Genomic DNA, 17,692 nt, shown 5'->3' on the forward strand with positions numbered 1-17,692 from the left:
TACCCAGAGAGTGGTGGGGGCATAGAATGCGCTGTCTTTGGGAGTGGCAGAGTCAGAATCATTGGCGAACTTTAAGTGGCAATTGGATAGGTACATGGATGGGTGCTTAAGCTAGGACAAATGTTCGGCACAACATCGTGGGCCGAAGGGCCTGTTCTGTGCTGTATTGTTCTATGTTCTATGTTCTATCATCTCCTTATTCTGATGAAGGGTCAATAGACCTGAAACATTAATTCTGATATCTCTCCACAGATTCTGCCAGACCTGCTGAGCTTTTCCAGCAATTTCTATTTTGCCCCTTCTCCATTTTATATTGTCTTTCAGTGTTTTTTTGATCAAAGTATCAAACTTCTCAGCATTGACCTTCATATGCTGTCATCCATCCGCTCCAACAACTTGTCAAAGTTCTGTTGGAGTTCCACACTGTCTTCCTCACAGTTTACAATTCTTAGAAGTTTTGTGTCATCTGCAAACTTTGAAATTGTTCCCCCGCTGACCGACATCCAGATCATGAGTATATTATCAGGGAAAACAAGGGTCCCAATAATCCCCTGAGGAACTCCACTACAAGCTTTCATCCATCTCGGTTCCCATTATTGCACCAGCCTTGCAAAACTGGGAAGGTGACGTTGTTCCTAGCTGTTCCTTTGTGCATCATGCAATAACATGCTGTGGGACTTACTGGGACATACCCTAGGATCCTTTTCAATTCTATTTATCTTTTGGAAACAGTTTGCCTGTTCCTTCCTCTTGACTTTCTCTAACTCACTACATTGTTAGTTTTTTATTTCTTACCTTGATTGATTTCTTTCTCTGCTCTGTTTTTCTTTATTTTCATCTTACTACATCCTGTTTTCCTCTGGCTTGTACTCTTTCTCCAAATTGTTCTTGCGATTTTCTGTTATTTGACCATCTCTGTCTTTACATTTTTGTCATCCCTCTTTCTGTGTTTTTCCAGTTCAGTTTTAAATCTAGCTTGCTTTCACCTGGTTCATTATGACATTCTTTCTTTGATTTGCTGTCTATGTGTTTGTGGTTCTCTTCCTGTTTTTCAGACTGATACAGCTCCCTCCTAGGCCATTGGGAAGATGGTGCACAGCCAATCCTTCCTTCCTGCATGGGATTTGAAACAAAGAAACATAGGAGATAGGAGGAGGAGGAGGCCATTCAACCTCTCAAACCTGCTCCACAATTCATGGCTGATCCATGATCACACAATTCATGTGATCATGGCTGATCATTGAACTCAATACCCTCATCCCGCCCTACCTCCATATCCTTTGATCCCTTTAGTCACATGAGCTATATCTACTTCCTTCCTGAAAACACAATGTTTTGTCTTCAACAACTTTCTGTGGTAGTTAATTCCACAGGCTCACCACTCCCTGGGTTTGTCCTTAAACTATGACCCTGGCTGTGCTACCCCCACCATTGGGAAAGGAGACCGAAAGTGCACACAATACTCCAGGTGTGGTCTTACCTATGCCCAAATTCTCACTATGAAGGCTAACATACAGTCTGCCTCCTTTACCTGTGTGCTTACTTTCAGTGAGTGGTGTACCAGGACATCCAGGTCGTGTTGCATCTCCCTCTTTTTCCAATCTATCACCATTCATATAATACTTTGTCTTCTTGTTTTCATGTCAACGTGGATAACCTCGCATTTATCCACATTGTACTTCATCAACCATTCATATGTCTACTGACTCCACTTGAATAGATCGTATCTCTGCATCCTCCTCACAGCTCACCCTCCCACCTCACTTTGTATTGCCTGCAAACTTGGGGATAATACATTTAGTTCCGTCATCTAAATCATTAATATTATTGTGATTACCTGGGCATGAGCACTGGTTTCTGTGGCACTCCACTACTCACTCACTGCCATTTGGAGAAAGACTTGCTTCGTCCTAAAACTCTTTATGTCTGCCAGTCAGTTCTCTATCCATGTAAGAATACTATGCCCCGATCCCATGTGTTGTAGTTTTTTTTTGCTAATCTCTCATGTGGGACCCTATCGAATGCCTTCTGAAAGCTTTATTACGTGCTCAGCTGGAGACAGCTGTTACTGTTATACCTCCCCAGCAGAGAGGCCCGTATGGCCAAGTTCTCGACTATTACAATATACTACAAGGAACACAGCTGTGAACCTGTTCAGTCAAGATAAATGGGTTGAATACAAATTGTAACTCAAATTCCAGGTCTTAGTCCTGCTGTGCTCCTGGGGTAATTAAATGCTAATTTATTTGCTGCTGCACTCTGAAGTTCTGCTCTCAGTTTGCATATTCCAACTTATAAACGATCTGCTGCCTCATTTACTATTCTGAGTGAGTACCACATTTCTCTGCCAGGTCTACTGAGTCTAATATCCCATTCAAAGCACAAATTATATGAAGCAGTTTGAAGATGATGCAGACAGTTCACTAAACCCTTAGCTACCTAATTTGCTCCAGCCCTAAAACCCTCTGAGATCTGCCTGCTGTTCCAATTCTGGTTCTCCTGCACATTTTCTAATTTTAATTCTCCACAACTTGTGTCTGTGCTTTCATGTGCTTAGGCCATCAGTTCCAGGATTGCCTTCCTAATTTCCACATCTCTACCCATCTCCCCTGCTTTAAGTCATTCCTAAAATATGTTTTTTGATTAACCTTTTGGTTGCCATATGTGACTTGGTGTCAGTTTGTGTAGGTAGTATGTATACTGCACGTGAATTGTTACTGCTAAACTTTTAAACCTTGTCAGACAAAACCAACTTTGACTTCCAAGATATTGACCGACGTTTGGAGGCAAAGTGGGATTGAGCTAGATTAATGATTTGTAGCCAATCAATGTAACAATCATTGGGATGTCTCCAAAAAGAAATGAAACTGCGTGGAGGCCCGTCAGCCGAGATACCTGAAACAACAGGCAGCACATAGACTGCAGCAGTTCAACAAGATAGCTCAGATGTACCTGATACAACAGACAGCACATAGACTGCAGCAGTTCAACAAGGCAGCTCAGCAGTACCTGATACAACAGACAGTACATAGACTGCAGCAGTTCAACAAGATAGCTCAGACGTACCTGGACCAACAGACAGCACATTGAGCTGCCTTGTTGAACTGCTGCAGTCTATGTACTGTCTGTTGTATCAGGTACGTCTGAGCTGTCTTGTTGAACTGCTGCAGTCTGACGTACCTGATACAACAGACAGCACATAGACTGATACAACCGACAGCATATATTGCAAAATGACGAGTTATTTGAAACAATTGTTTTTAAACGTATTAGAAAACTAAATATTTAGTTATATATCCTCTGACTTAACCTCCAACCATTTTTGCGTTCCCTCTCTCTCTGTCATTACATTTGCTTCCCTTTTTGTTAGTAATTCTGTCTCTTTTTGTTTTGCTCACAACCCTCTACTGCACCTGAGAGGCTTTCTCAAGATTTCCAAGGCACCCAAAGATGGCACAGGTCAAACCCATTTGGCTATTCCTGATGGTGAAGTATTTTGCTGGCTATGGTTTATGAAACTCAGTGCACACAGGCCATATGTTCTTTTGCAATCTGTAAAGAAGAACATTTGTGCATTGGCATCTTTATCCCACACATATTAAATGATTTGGTGCCTAATTAGTTAACAAAAACAACAGTGCATTTTATTTTTTCAGATCACTGCCTTATCAGGCATGAATGTAACAATGTGCAAGGCTTAGATGAGTTCAAAGTGGGTGGCAATTAAGGAGAGTTTATTTTTGAGCTTTTGTATATAATTGCATTTCTTGAAATTTAATACCTGGAATTTAGCTTACTTGAGCTGTTAAGCTTGTTATTCTGGAAAATGAATGCCAGTGTGTCTTGCAATGCCTGTGATTCATTGCAGTGAAAGTGTACTTTTCTTCATTATACTTGCTTCCCTTTTTGTTAGTAATTCTGTCTGTTGTGTATGTGTGAGACACAAACCATGGGCATGTTGAAATACTTGACAGTAAACAATCAGAATTGAAGTTTTGGATTTCTATAAAGTTTGTGTTAACAGCTGTTGAATATACAGCTGATCAGCAGCATTGCTGACAAATATTGGTGGAGTGCTGTAATTATCCACATATTCCATGTGACTGACAGATTCTTTCTGCGTGCAGATATTAGTCTCTCCATATTTGAGTGCATCGTTATTTTGAGTTGAGTCAAGCATTAGTTGAGTCAATATTAATAATAAAAGGTGACTATTGTCTGCTGTTGAGGAAATGCTTCAGAAAATATTTTGATTCTGCAGAAATGTTAATGAAATTGTAATTGGAGATGGACAAAGTTTAAAAGTATCTCAGTGACTCGTATAGTCATTTGTGGTCTTTCAAAAGAGGGTGTCATATTTAACACTGTGTTCTGAATGCTTTAGACTTTGCAATCACTGTTGTGCAATTTTAACACAAAAGACATCAAAGAGCTCCCTAAATGTTGACAGATTATGTTCTGAAGCACCTTGAGATCAGGTTCGGATCTATGCTTCAAGGTGAAATAATCTCCCATTGTTCAGTCTGGTCATTGCTTGCCAAGCTTTTCTCCAATGTGACCCCATTTTGAGACTTGAAAATTTGTCACAAGAACCAAACCTTGTGAGAGAGGGGGTGGGGCAGGGAGTGAAGGTGCTCCTTTGTATCATGGGGACCTCAATATTAGCGTGAGATACAGTTGCTGTAACTCATTGAGAGCTCCATGGTGGCCGTTATTGCCTTATGACCCCAAACTTACAGCTCACTAGCCCACCTGGGGACCCCAACTCCACACTGGGATGTCCTGGTCCTGCTTCATCTTTTGCAAAAATACTCCACCAATGTAAGAAAATGTGGGATGGGCTGATAACGAGGAAGTGAAGTAAAAGATAAAATTAGACGAGAAAGCTTAAACTCAAAAGCATAAAGAGATATGGGCCTTAAAATGACTTTCAGAAATGGAAAACTAACAAATATGCAGCATTAGGCAAGCAATACAATGGTGACCATACGATGATAAGCAATAGGAACAGGATAGGCCGTTCAGCTCCTTAAGCCTGCCACACCATTCAGTGCAATCTTGGTTGATCTACATTCCTCATGTCTATTTTCCTGCCTTTTCCCCATAACCCATGATTCCCCTTGAATCTATCTGTCTCAGCCTTAAAGATACACAAGGACTCTCCCGCCCACAGCTCTCTGTGGCATGGTGTTCCAAAGACTCTCAACCTTCTGAGAGAAAAAATTCCTTCTCATCTCAGTCTTAAATTGTCACCCCTTTATTCTGGGATGATACCCTGTGGTCCTAGACTCTCCCATGATGGAAATTATCCTCTCACCGTTTACCCACAGGAATCTGATGTTTCAATGAGATCACCTCTCATTCTTCCAAATGCCAATGAGTAGAGTCCCAATCTGTTTGGCCTTCTCTCATAAGACAATCCTTCCATACCAGGGATCATCTTAGTGGACTTTCTCTGAACTGCCTCCAATGAAATGATATGTTTTCTTAAATAAGGGGACCAAAACTATCCACAGTACTCCAGATGTGGTCACACCTTGTACAGTTGCAGCAAGATTTCCCTACTATTACACTCCAACCCCCTTGAAATAAGTGGCAACACTCCATTAGCCTTCCTAATTACCTGTGTGCTAGCTTTCTGTGTTTTAAGTACAAGTGCCCCCAAGTCCCTTGGTGTTGTAGCTTTCTGCAGTTTTTCTTCATTTAAATAATATTTATCCCTTTTGTTCTCTCTTCCAGAATGAACAACTGCATATTTCCCCCATTATTCTCCATTTGCCAACATTTTGCCCACTTATGTAACCTATCAATATCTCTCTGTATCCCTCTTACTATCTGCCTTTGCATCCATTGGCCATGGGCTTCCAGCCTGTTAAATAAAACCCTTATCCTCACTCATTGTTTTCCTGATCAATTCACTATCCATGCCAAAAGGCTACCTTCAATTCCATGGGTTGTTTTGACTTAACCTTTTGTGAGGTACCTTGTCGAATGTCTGAAGACAAATTACAGCACACTACTGGTTCCCCTCTATCCACTCTGGCTGAGACTTCCTGGAAAAAAAAACTCGAATACAACAGTCAGACACAATTTTCCTTTCATTAAGCCATGCTGACTCAGGTTGATCAGATTATGAGTTTCTCAACGTGCTGCTATTATTTTCCTTCATCATTGATTCCAATAGCTTTCCCAACAATAAATGTTAGACTAATAGGTCTGTAGTTACTCATTTTTTGCCTCTGTCCCTTTTAGAATAGGGATATCTAGAATCCCTACAGTGTGGAAACAGGCCCTTCGGCCCAACAAATCCACACCGATCCTCTGAAGAGTAATCCACCCAGACCCATTCCCCTACCCTATTATCCTATATTTACCCCTGACTAATGCAGCGAACCTACACATCCCTGAACATTATGGGCAATTTAGCACGGCCAATTCACCTAACTTGCACATCTTTGGACTGTGGGAGGAAACCGGAGCACCCGGAGGAAACCCATGCAGACACGGGGAGAACGTGCAAACTCCACACACACAGTTGCCCGAGGCTGGAATCGACCCTGACACTGAGGCAGCATTGCTAACCACTGAGCCACCATGCCACCCCTAATTCTATCTCATTAGCAATTTTTGAATTCTCTTGTAATTTTGCAGAAACCAGAGATTTTTTATTTGGAAAAATGCTGCCAGTTTATCTACTACCTTTATAACTACCTCTTTTAGGATCCTCAAATGCACATCATCAGGGCTGGGGAATTTATCCACCTTTAGCCCTATTAGTTTGTCTAATACTATTTCTCTAATGATCGTGATGGTATTTAACTCCTTCCCTTTATATGGTTAACTGTTCTGCCATTTCCTTGTCACGCATAACTGTCTGCCGAGATTCATTTTCTGTGGGGCCTATATTCACTTTGACCTCTTTTCTTACACTTTATATATTTAAAGAAGCTCTTACTGTCAGCTTTTATATTCCTCACTAGTTTGCCCTCATAGTTAATTCTCTTTGTCATTATTATCTTTTTTGTCCTCCTTTGCTGGATTCAGAATTTATCCCAGTCCTCAGGGCAATCACTGACTCTAACCTCCTTATGTCCTTCTTCTTTCACCTTAATACTGTCCATAACCTCCTTGGTTAGCCATGATAGGTTTATCCATCTCCTAGGGGATGAAAAGACAAATTGGAAATGAAGATATGACAAGATTATCCGAATTTATGAAAACAACCACACTTACAAAATGGTAGGCTGAAAAGATTAACAATAGTTACAGCAGATATTTGCAGTTATTTCACCAAGCAGCCAGGTGCACTGGTTAGAAGTATTTTGATTCATGGGTTATCAGGGAATGTTAAATGGCAACATGTGAGACAGATGAAAGTGTTCTTTGTGCGTTGTGAAAATGTCGAGGAAACAGGCTAAACTGGATAGGCCGTGCAACCTTTTCATTCCTGCCTACTTATATCATGTTCTTATGACAGATTTTGAATGTTTTTCTTTGTCTTTGGCCTATTTGAGACTAGCTTTGCCAGAGATCTTCAGATGACCCGAGACAGAGTTTTGTTTGAAACCTACAAACTATTTAAACCCTCTTTCAATGTTTCCGATACTAAAGTGCTTTCAGACTTCACCTGATACTTCAGCTCTCCCCGTTAGTAAACATCAAGGGAACAATTCCATAAAATGTTAATTATTTGGCATACTTTGATCTATGCCAGGCAAGAAATGTGAACCTCAGTGAAGAGGTTCATCACATGAACCATGTTTCTGCCCCATTCAGCTCTGTGGGGAACTATATCTTTGATAAGAAGGATCTAGATACGACCATGAAAATTGTGGTATCCAATCCTTGCTCTCTCTGCTCAATGGCTTTGAATTTAAGCTCAATTCAGGGGTCAGTTAGCTCAGTTAGTTGAATAGCTGGTTTGTGATGCAGCATTGCAGGCTAGGGTTGCCATAAGACCATAAGACATAGGAGTGGAAGTAAGGCCATTCGGTCCATCGAGTCCACTCCGCCATTCAATCATGGCTGATGGGCATTTCAACTCTACTTACCCGCATTCTCCCTGTAGCCATTAATTCCTTGTGACATCAAGAATTTATCAATCTCTGCCTTGAAGACATTTAGCGACCCGGCCTCCACTGCACTCTGCAGCAATGAATTCCACAGGCCCACCACTCTCTGGCTGAAGAAATGTCTCCGCATTTCTGTTCTGAATTTACCCCCTCTAATTCTAAGGCTGTGTCCACGGGTCCTAGTCTCCTCGCCTAATGGAAACAATTTCCTAGCGTCCACCCTTTCCAAGCCATATATTATCTTGTAGGTTTCTATTAGATCTCCCCTGTTCCTCTCCTGCTCAACCCCTCCCCTGTTCTGAGGTGTGCTGACTCACCATTCAGTCACCTCTCTCTCGTGAGAGAGCAGCCCTATAGTCTGGCTGGACTATAGGGCCATTGCTCAAATGGCATTTTACAAAATTTCCGTATGCATTGAGTACATTTTCAAGAGGCATTAATGCTTTTGATATCTGAAGGAGGCAAAAATGTCCAAAGGGTTCAGAAATCAGAAAAGTTGTTTCTTTCAGTCAGCAGCATCCAGGGATTTTGCATTAGGTATTGCTGCTGAAACAACGTTTTGCTGCCAACAGATTGATTCAGTGGAAAAGTTCTTTGAACAAAACTTTGCCTGACATTCTGTGATCCTGCTTCAGCATAAGTAGCTCAAAAAGAGTGCTATTTACAGAAGAGTAAAGAGTGGCTGGTCACAGTTACATGACTAAGCCCTGTCAATCAATTCGCGTCTGAGTGATTTGTTTATTAAGTGCTTAGATGTCTCTGAGTTCGATGGCAGGAATCATGCTATCACCTTCTAGATTTTACGGTCATTCATATACAGGGAAAAGAATTGTTGTGCCAAGGTAAGTTCAAACTTAGAAGTGATTCTTATATTGTAAAACTGGTGGGGTTTTTGTAGAAGATTGAAAAGAATGTTTAACTTGATTGATAGTCAACACCGTGGCAAATTGGTGCACTCGGTCATGTGATTCCACACCTAATGAAATCCTGCTTGTAGCTGTGAGCATTGGTAAGTTTATTTCTAGGAAGCCAGAACTTTAGCCTGCAGCAGTTCTGAATAGATTGCTGTTTATTTTGCTCATTGCAGGATGTAAAAGTCGCTTTTAAAAACAGAGTTTAAATTTCATATTATTGTTTGGAAAGGGTCAGCTGATCAGTCAGGGTTGATATCCAGTGTTCCATTTCAATATTAATTTTGAAGCTTTTTAAAAATTATCTGGCACTAAGCTTTCTGTCCTGGGATCACGCAACAGTTTTGGCTCTTTCCTACTGTATAGTGTGTTTTCTTTTATCCAGGAATTATCCACATGTTCATTCCACCAAAACAGAACTCACTGTGGATAAATTCAGTTCAGCTGGTTTTGCACCATGAGTGTTTTAGATTAGAATAGATTATTTATAGTGTGGAAACAGGCCCTTCGGCCCAACAAGTCCACACCGACCTGCCGAAGCGCAACCCACCCAGACCCATTCCCCTAGATTTACCCCTTCACCTAACACTACAGGCAATTTAGCATGGCCGATTCATCTAACCTGCACATTTTTGGAATGGGGGAGGAAACCAGAGCACACCTACGCAGACATGGGGAGAATATGAAGACTCCACACAGTCAGTCACCTGAGGCGGAAATTGAACCCGGGTCTCCAGCGCTGTGAGGCAGCAGTGCTAACCACTGTGCCACCGTGGTTTGATTCCGGCGCAGAAGGAAGTAAACATTATTCCTCATCCCTTCAAACTCACCTGAGAAATCTGGGCAGCACCACAAATTCTTCCTTTTTGTGTGTTGGATGTTCATCAGCTGGTGTTGCTCTCTCCTTGGAGTCAGGAGATTCTGAGTTCAAGTCCCCTTTCAGGGCTTCAGTGCTCACATCTAGATTGACTTACCAACACTGTACTGAGTGAGTGCTACATTGTTGTAGGCCCTCGTTTAAAATGAGGCTGTCTGCTGTCCCTTCTCGTGGGGGGGTAAAGATTCCATTGCAACGAAGAGCCAAGTGTAATCGCCATGGCCCTGCCTCCCTCAATCAGCTATGCGAGGACAGATGATTTGTTCATACGTGGGATGTGGACCTCACTGACAAAGCCAGCAATTGTTGCCCATCCCTATTTGCCCTTGAACTGAGTTGCTAGCTCAGATAGAGGTCCAGAATCAACCATATTGCTGTGAGTCTGGAATCATGTGGCCAACCAGGTGGATGAGGGTAATGTAGTTGATGTGGTGGATATGGATTTCAGTAAGGCATTTGATAAGGTTCCCCACAGTTGGCTATTGCACAAAATATGGAGGCAAGGGATCGAGGGTCATTTAGCGATTTGGATCAGAAATTGGCTAACTGAAAGAAGACAGCGATGGTGGTTGATGGGAAATATTCATCCTGGAATTCAGTTACTACTGGTGTACCGCAAGGATCTGTTTTGGGTCCACTGCTGGTTGTCATTTTTGTAAATGACCTGGATGAGGGCGTAGAAGGATGGGTTAGTAAATTTGTAGGTGACACTAAGGTCTGTGGAGTTGTGGATAGTGCAGAAGGATGTTGTAGGTTACAGCAGGACATAGATAAGCTGCAGAGCTGGGCTGAGAGGTAAAAAATGAGGAAAAGTGTGAGGTGATTCAGTTTGGAAGGACTAACAGGAACAAAGAATCCTGGGTTAATGGTAAAATTCTTAGTAGTGTAGATGAGCAGAGAGAGCTCAGTGTCCAGGTACTAAGATCCCTGAAAGTTGCCACCCAGGTTGATAGGGTTGTTAAGAAGGCATATGGTGTGTTAGCTTTTATTGGTAGAGGGATGGAGTTTCGGAGCCACGAGGTCATGCTGCAACTGTACAAAACTCTGGTGCGGCCGTACTTGGAGTATTGCATATAGTTCTGGTTACCGCATTATAGGAAGGATGTGGAAGCTTTGGAAAGGGTTCAGAGGAGATTTATTAGGATGTTGCCTGGTATGGAGGGAAGGTCTTATGAGGAAAGGCTGAGAGGCTTGAGGTTGCTTTTGTTAGAGAGAAGAAGGTTGAGAGGTGACTTAATTGAGACATACAGGATAATCAGCAAATTAGATATGGTGGACAGTGGGAGCCTTTTTCCTTAGATGGTGATGCCTAGCAGGAGGGACATAGCTTTAAATTGAGGGGTGATAGATATAGGACTGTCAGAGACTACAGAAGATTGTGTGCCCAGCCCAGACCATCACAGAAGCCAACCTCCCATCCATGGACCTCACTTACACTTCTCATTCACCTGATGAAGGAGCAGCGCTCTGAAAACTAGTGCTGCCAAATAAACCTGTTGGACTATAACCTGGTGTTGTGTGATTTTTAACTTTATGGTAGCTCAGTGGTTAGCACTGCTGCCTCACAGCACCAGGGACCCGGGTTCAATTCCCACCTTGGGCGACTGTGTGGAGTTTACACATTCTCCCCGTGTCTGCGTGGGTTTCCTCTGGGTGCTCCGGTTTCCTCCCACAGTCCAAAGATGTGCAGGTCAGGTGAATTGGCCATGCTAAATTGCCCGTAGTGTTAAGTGTAGGGGAATGGGTCTGGGTGAGTTGCTCTTCAGAGGGTCAGTGTGGACTTGTTTCCACACTGTAGGGAATCTAGTCTTAATCTAACATCATCAAAGCAATATTCTCTTTCAATCTCTTCCGTCAGGCAACAGGTACAGAAACTTGAACATGCGAACCAACAGTTTCAAGAACAGCTTCTTCCCTGCTGTTATTTGATTGATGCATAGACTCCTCTAACTTCAAATAATGTTGATCCTGTTAATGTAGGTCTTGCTTTGCGCATCTCCTTTGCAGTTGTCACCTGCCCTCGCTCTTTCTAAGGACCATATCATCTGCCTGTAATGCTCGCAAAACAAAGCTTTTCACTGTACTTAGGTCCATGTGTCTGTAATAAATCAAATGAAAGATAGTTTCCTAATGGTGTGGGTTCAAAGCCCACAATGGCCAAGGCTGAATTTAATAGAAATCTGGAATTAAATAGAGCCATTTGGCAACCATGTAACCAATAGTTAATTGCCATAAAAAAAACCCATCATTGTTCACTAATGTCTTTTAGGGAAGGACATTTGCCATCCTTACCTGGTCCGGCCTATAGATAATTTGACACCCACAGCAATGTGAATGACTCTTAAATGCCTTTGGGGAAATTAAAAATGGGCAATAAATTCTGGCTCAGACAATGCCACTCACATCTCATGAATGAATTAAACATATATATAGAAAATATAGAAAAGGACGATTTGCGCACAGCACGATCCAATAAAAACAGTGGTGGTTTAGAACTGTAGCGAGGACATGAGTAAAACCTTCCTGGTTTCTATGAATGGTACCAATGGGATAAAGTATGGCCAATGATAGGTAAATTGGGGGTCTCAGTTGAAAAATGGCACTTCCAAAAATGTGACACTCCTGTAATAAAGCACGGATCTTTCACCCTGAGTAATATGCTGATGGATCTGGAATGGAGATTGTCTTTCTGACCCTATGATGTGCGTGCTTTGACTGAGCCAGCCAAAACTGAAATCAGTATTTGACTGTGGTAACGTATTGAACTCTGGGAAAAGTCCAGCAGCAATGAAGGGGTTGTGTACAAAGAATTGTTTTTCTCTCTGAGATTATATGACTAATTACTGTATGTGGAAATATAATTGATTTTTCAATCGTTGGAATTGCTGTTCGCCACACTTTGGAATTCTGCCTCATAAAACACACGTGGACTGTTGCAGTTCCAAGAAGCCGTTCCTTTAGTGTCAAAAAGTCAAAATCCTGGAGCACTCTCCCAGTGGCACTGAGGGTGTTCTCAATGACTGCAGCAGTTCAAGAAGACAGCTCACCACTACCTTCTCAAGGGGCAATTAGGGATGAGTGATAAGTGCAGTAATATCCATATCCTGTGGAAGAATGAAAAATGTGCATTGAATATCTGTGGAAAATAGTCTGTATAGCGATTTAATAAAATAATTATCTTGTTTTGAAAAATAAATGAAAATATTCTTTTCCTCCTGAAGGAAGGATTAAACACAATTTTCGGAGTTAATATGAGCTAGGAGACACTGTTGTGCTGAAACTGAAGGCAGTATGATATAGCCCACGTTTATTAGCGGACAGATACTGCAGAGTTGCTGTTATGGCTCTGTGGTTGACTTTAAACGGATAGGATCCAGTCGTGCAGGTAATCAGGAACTGACCCAGCATTACATCATCACACTGGCATTCTCTGTTGCCAAGGAACAAGTGCATAAATTGAAACTGGCATCAAGTTTGAATTTCCCCTGTTCTGATGCCAGAGTCCTCACAGTACAATGCCTGCTACTGGAGAGGTGAGTGTCTTTAATTATCTCTAAAGTACAGTTTTTGCCCTTTAGCAATACCACTTAACTATTAGTTTTGGAATTCCAGCCATATTGGATTAAACCTTATGATCATTTTTGTTTGCTTTCCTCTCTGTCATGTCCGGCCTCATATAATCTGCAAAAACTGATCGTCAGGCTACATATTTTTGCCGTGTGCATTTGTTCATTCTGAACAGTTTCATTTAGATAGGTTACTTAATCCTGTCTGCAGAGCACGAGCCAACCCTATTTTTGGCTTGTGTTAGATCTGACCAATAACGACAATGACGGCATGTTTCCAAATAACCATTACAATTCTGAGAGTGTATCGTATATCTGTGGTAAGGATTAGTAGTGAAATTGATTTTTACAGAGAAATCGCTGTGTTACCATGAATCACAAATGTTTTCGTCAATTCTGATGCTTTCGTAAGAACTATCATTCCATTTGTTCAACATTTAGCTGTTTAAAAACTGCTGTATACTAAGACTTACAGATTGCATAAAATAGTTTTAATGTTTAGCATTCTATGAATAACCTCCAGCAAGCTTTTAACACACCTAGCAACCGTTTAAATGATTTTTGTTTTATTCTGGTTCTGTTTACCAAACACTTTAAAGAGAATGACTCATGGGTTCAAAGTTCTTCTGGGAGCAGAGGGAGTTTATATTGTGAAATAAATTCTCCATTGAATGTTCATTTGAGGACGGTTTGAAACAGGTGCTGCTGAAATGGGTTAACAGGTTTGTGAATGAGTAATTGAGCCATACTCACCAGGCTGTTAACTTGCCTGGATGGATGCAGTTCCAACAACACTCAAGAATCTTGGCACAATTCAGTACAAAGCAACCCACTTGATTGGCACCACATTCACAAATATTTAGTCCATCCACCATCAATGCTTTGTAGTAGCAGTGTGTACCATCTACAGGATGCACTATAGAAATTTGCCAAAGATCCTTAAGCTTTCAAACCCATGACCACTTCCATTTAGAAGGACAGGGGCAGCAGAAGTACGGGGCCACCAGCACATGGAAGTTCCCTCCAATGCCCTCGCCAATCTAACTTTGAAATATTCCTTTACTGGCGCTGGATCAAAATCCTGGAACGCACTCCCTTGTGGCACAAATGGTGTACTCACAACAAATGGTTGTGAACAGTGGTTCAAGAAAGCAGATTTCCACCACCTTCTCATGGAGCAACTATAATGAACAATAAGTGCTGGCCCAGCCAGCAATCCACACATCCTATAAGTAAATATTTTTAAAAACTTATTGCAGCCTGAGCAACAATATAGGAATATTCATAATATTTGTGGAAAGGGATATTGAGAGGGTTATTGATTAAGATCACTCTCCAATGACATAAAAACCAAAACTCTACATAAGGAGGCTGCTAAGCCTGTATCATCTATATCAACTCTTCAATTGTCTAATTAACTCAGATCTCATTGCCCTACTCTCTCTCAGTCATCAGGCATGTTTCACTGCCTCAAACCTTAATCCACTTTATTTCGATAGATTGTTTTGACTTTTCCCAGTGGCAACCTATAAAATATGTTTTTGTTTAAAGAAAAGAGTGCTGCGATTTTACAGATTGTTTCAACTGGAGGTGGTGACCCTCAAGGGGAAATGGTACCATGGAATCCCTACCCTGTGGAAAGAGGCCATTCAGCCCATTGAGTCTGCACCGACCCTCCAAAGAGCATCCCTACGCCCCGCTTCACGCTATCCCCCTAACCTGCATTTGTCATAGCTAACCCAGCTGGCCTGCACATCTGGACAATACAGGGCAGTTCAGCATGGCCAGTACACCAAATTTGCATATCTTTCAACTGTGGGAGGAAACCAGAGCACCCAGAGGAAACCCAGGCAGACATGGGGAGAATGTGCAAACTCCACACAGATACTCAAGGCTGAAATAAAATCCGGGTCCCTCACACTGTGAAGTAGCAGTGCTAATCACTAAGCCACTGTAACAGCCAGTATTAGTGGCAAAGGTAGAGTTTGTGACTGGGAGCAAAACCAATGATATCACTCCTGCCGAAGTCTTACCTGGAGAAAGTTGTGGCTTGTTTAAAAATGGGTGAACGTATCAGTGCAAGAATCTAAAGACAAGTGGAAACTCTTCATTCACCACCAATTTCTACCAGCATTTCTGGAGTGTCATCATCAACCTCAAATTCACGGATAGCAATATGAAATATGTTGCAGCATTCCTCATCTGAATTTGCATCAGATGGAGAAAGTTGTGGCTTGTTTAAAAATGGGTGAACGTATCAGTGCAAGAATCTAAAGACAAGTGGAAACTCTTCACATAGCTACATGAAATATAATATTTACTTTCCTTTGTATATTGTGAACTAACACCAATTTAGACAATATACTTTAACATGACAATAGGGGTACGTCTGTCAGAAGGATTTTGGATTTAGTCAGACCATCATGGCACAGCACCTTTAACATAAGGTCTTGAATGCAGATGGGCATTTCAGAATGGCAAGAAGGTGTACTGCTTTGTCATTGAGATGCTGTCTTTCAAACAAGACTTTAAACTTTGACTTTTTCCATCTGTTTAATTAAAAGAAAATGGTCCAGTTATGGTTTGTGGGACTCTGCTGTAGAGACATTGGCTATGACAGCTCTCAATGTTGTAACAGTGCTGGCATTGGATGAATTGGCTTTGAAGTGTTGTGGGATGCCATGAGGAGGTGAAAGGTGCTTTCGCAATGCATTTGTTTTTAACTTTTGTGTTGTCGGAGCTGTGTAACTCCTTTACTTTCAGTATCTTGAAAGTGTGAAAGCAGAATTTTATATTGTCAATCCGATCTGAGGAGAAATGTACACTTCACGGTTAACTCCTTCCTTGACATCCTTGATATAATCTTCTGACTGGTCGAGTTTTTTTTGGCAAATTCCCTGAAACCTTTCAGGGCGGGAGTGAATTTTTATAATGCTCCCCCAATGAGGACTGAGATTAAAAAAAACTATAGATGCTGCAATCCAAGGTAGACAAGCAGGAGACTGGAAGAACACAGCCAGCCAGGCAGCATCAGGAAGCGAAGAGGTCAATGTTTTGGGTATAAACCTTCTTCAGGAATGGAGGTGTTGGTAGAGAGAGTGCAGAGGGGTGGGTTTTGGGTGGGGAGAGGGGCGGAATGGTGAGGTAGTGATAGGTGAACACAGCTGGTGGGCATGGTCTGGTTGGTCGATGGAACAAGTGAATCCAATTGGTAGCTGGAAAGCTTCCAGAAGAAGGGTTACACCTGAATCGTTGTCTTCTCCACCCCCACCTGCCTGGCTTGATGTGGTTTTTCCAGTGTGGACTGAGTCATGTACTGGCTCATAGCATTCTATTCCAGGAAAGACCAAGAGGAATTAAAACAGGTTATTCATGCATGTAGGAGGCACCTCAAAGAATGTCTTTCTGGGATTTCCATCTTGTATTTCACAGATCTTGACCAATTTCCAAGCCTTTAGTTGCAGTTGGCCTACATTGAGGCAGTGCTGGTGTCGTGGCAACATCACTAGGGTGGCAATCTAGCAACTTGTATTTTGGAGACAATGGTTCAAATCCTACTGCCGATGGGGCAGTTTTAAATTCAATAAAAATTTGTCATTGAGAAATGAATCAGAACATGCCCTAATGGTAGTCACTGATTATCATCAGGAAAACCTATCTAGTTCACTAGTACCATATAGGGGAGGAAATCTGCCATCCTTTACCTGGTCCGGCCTACGTGTGATTGACTTCTCAGTTCCCTCTGCAATGGCAGAGAGAGCCACTGAGTTCAAGAGCAATTAGGGTTGGGCAAGAAGTCTTGGTCCAACCAGTGATACCCACAACCAGTTAATAAAGAGTAAATGATTTTGCAAATTGTCACTTCCTTGTATTTTCCCTGCTGATTGAGAAACCCTAGTATTCAGCTAACATTAGATTAGATTAGATTCCCCACAGTGTGGAAACAGGCCATTCAGTCCCACCATTCCACACCGACCCTCTGAAGAGCAACCCACCCAGGCCCTTTTCCCTCTGACTAATGCACCTAACACTATGGGCAACGTAGCATGGCCAATTCACCTGACCTGCACATCTTTGGACTGTGTATTATTACATTTGAGTTGAGTGATACTGAAGCTATTTTCAAATCTTTGATGAAATTTGTTTGCATTTCAATCATCCTGTACCTTATCCCCCTCTAAAGAGGAAATATTTCCTCCAATTGATTTGTGCTGTTACACATGGCATCAGAGGAGTTCACATAGAGTCATACAGCATGGAAACAGA

At 41.8% G+C, this 17,692-nt stretch overlaps 1 protein-coding gene across 12 annotated transcripts in view; it reads left to right on the forward strand.

Moving 5' to 3' along the window:
• Positions 1–17,692, forward strand: part of nav2a (neuron navigator 2a) — a 1,099,168-nt gene that overhangs the window by 687,164 nt on the left and 394,312 nt on the right. The window contains exon 1 of one of the 12 annotated variants that reach the window (XM_043705382.1): positions 13,363–13,393. The exons of the other annotated variants lie outside the window; for them this stretch is intronic. Within the exon in view, the coding sequence (XP_043561317.1) occupies positions 13,376–13,393 (18 nt within the window). The 5' untranslated portion in view covers positions 13,363–13,375. Of the gene's footprint in view, positions 1–13,362; positions 13,394–17,692 lie in introns of those variants that run through there. 12 annotated transcript variants of the gene reach the window in all.

This window comes from Chiloscyllium plagiosum, chromosome 16 (genome assembly GCF_004010195.1).
Source record: "Chiloscyllium plagiosum isolate BGI_BamShark_2017 chromosome 16, ASM401019v2, whole genome shotgun sequence".
Lineage (NCBI taxonomy): Eukaryota > Metazoa > Chordata > Chondrichthyes > Orectolobiformes > Hemiscylliidae > Chiloscyllium > Chiloscyllium plagiosum.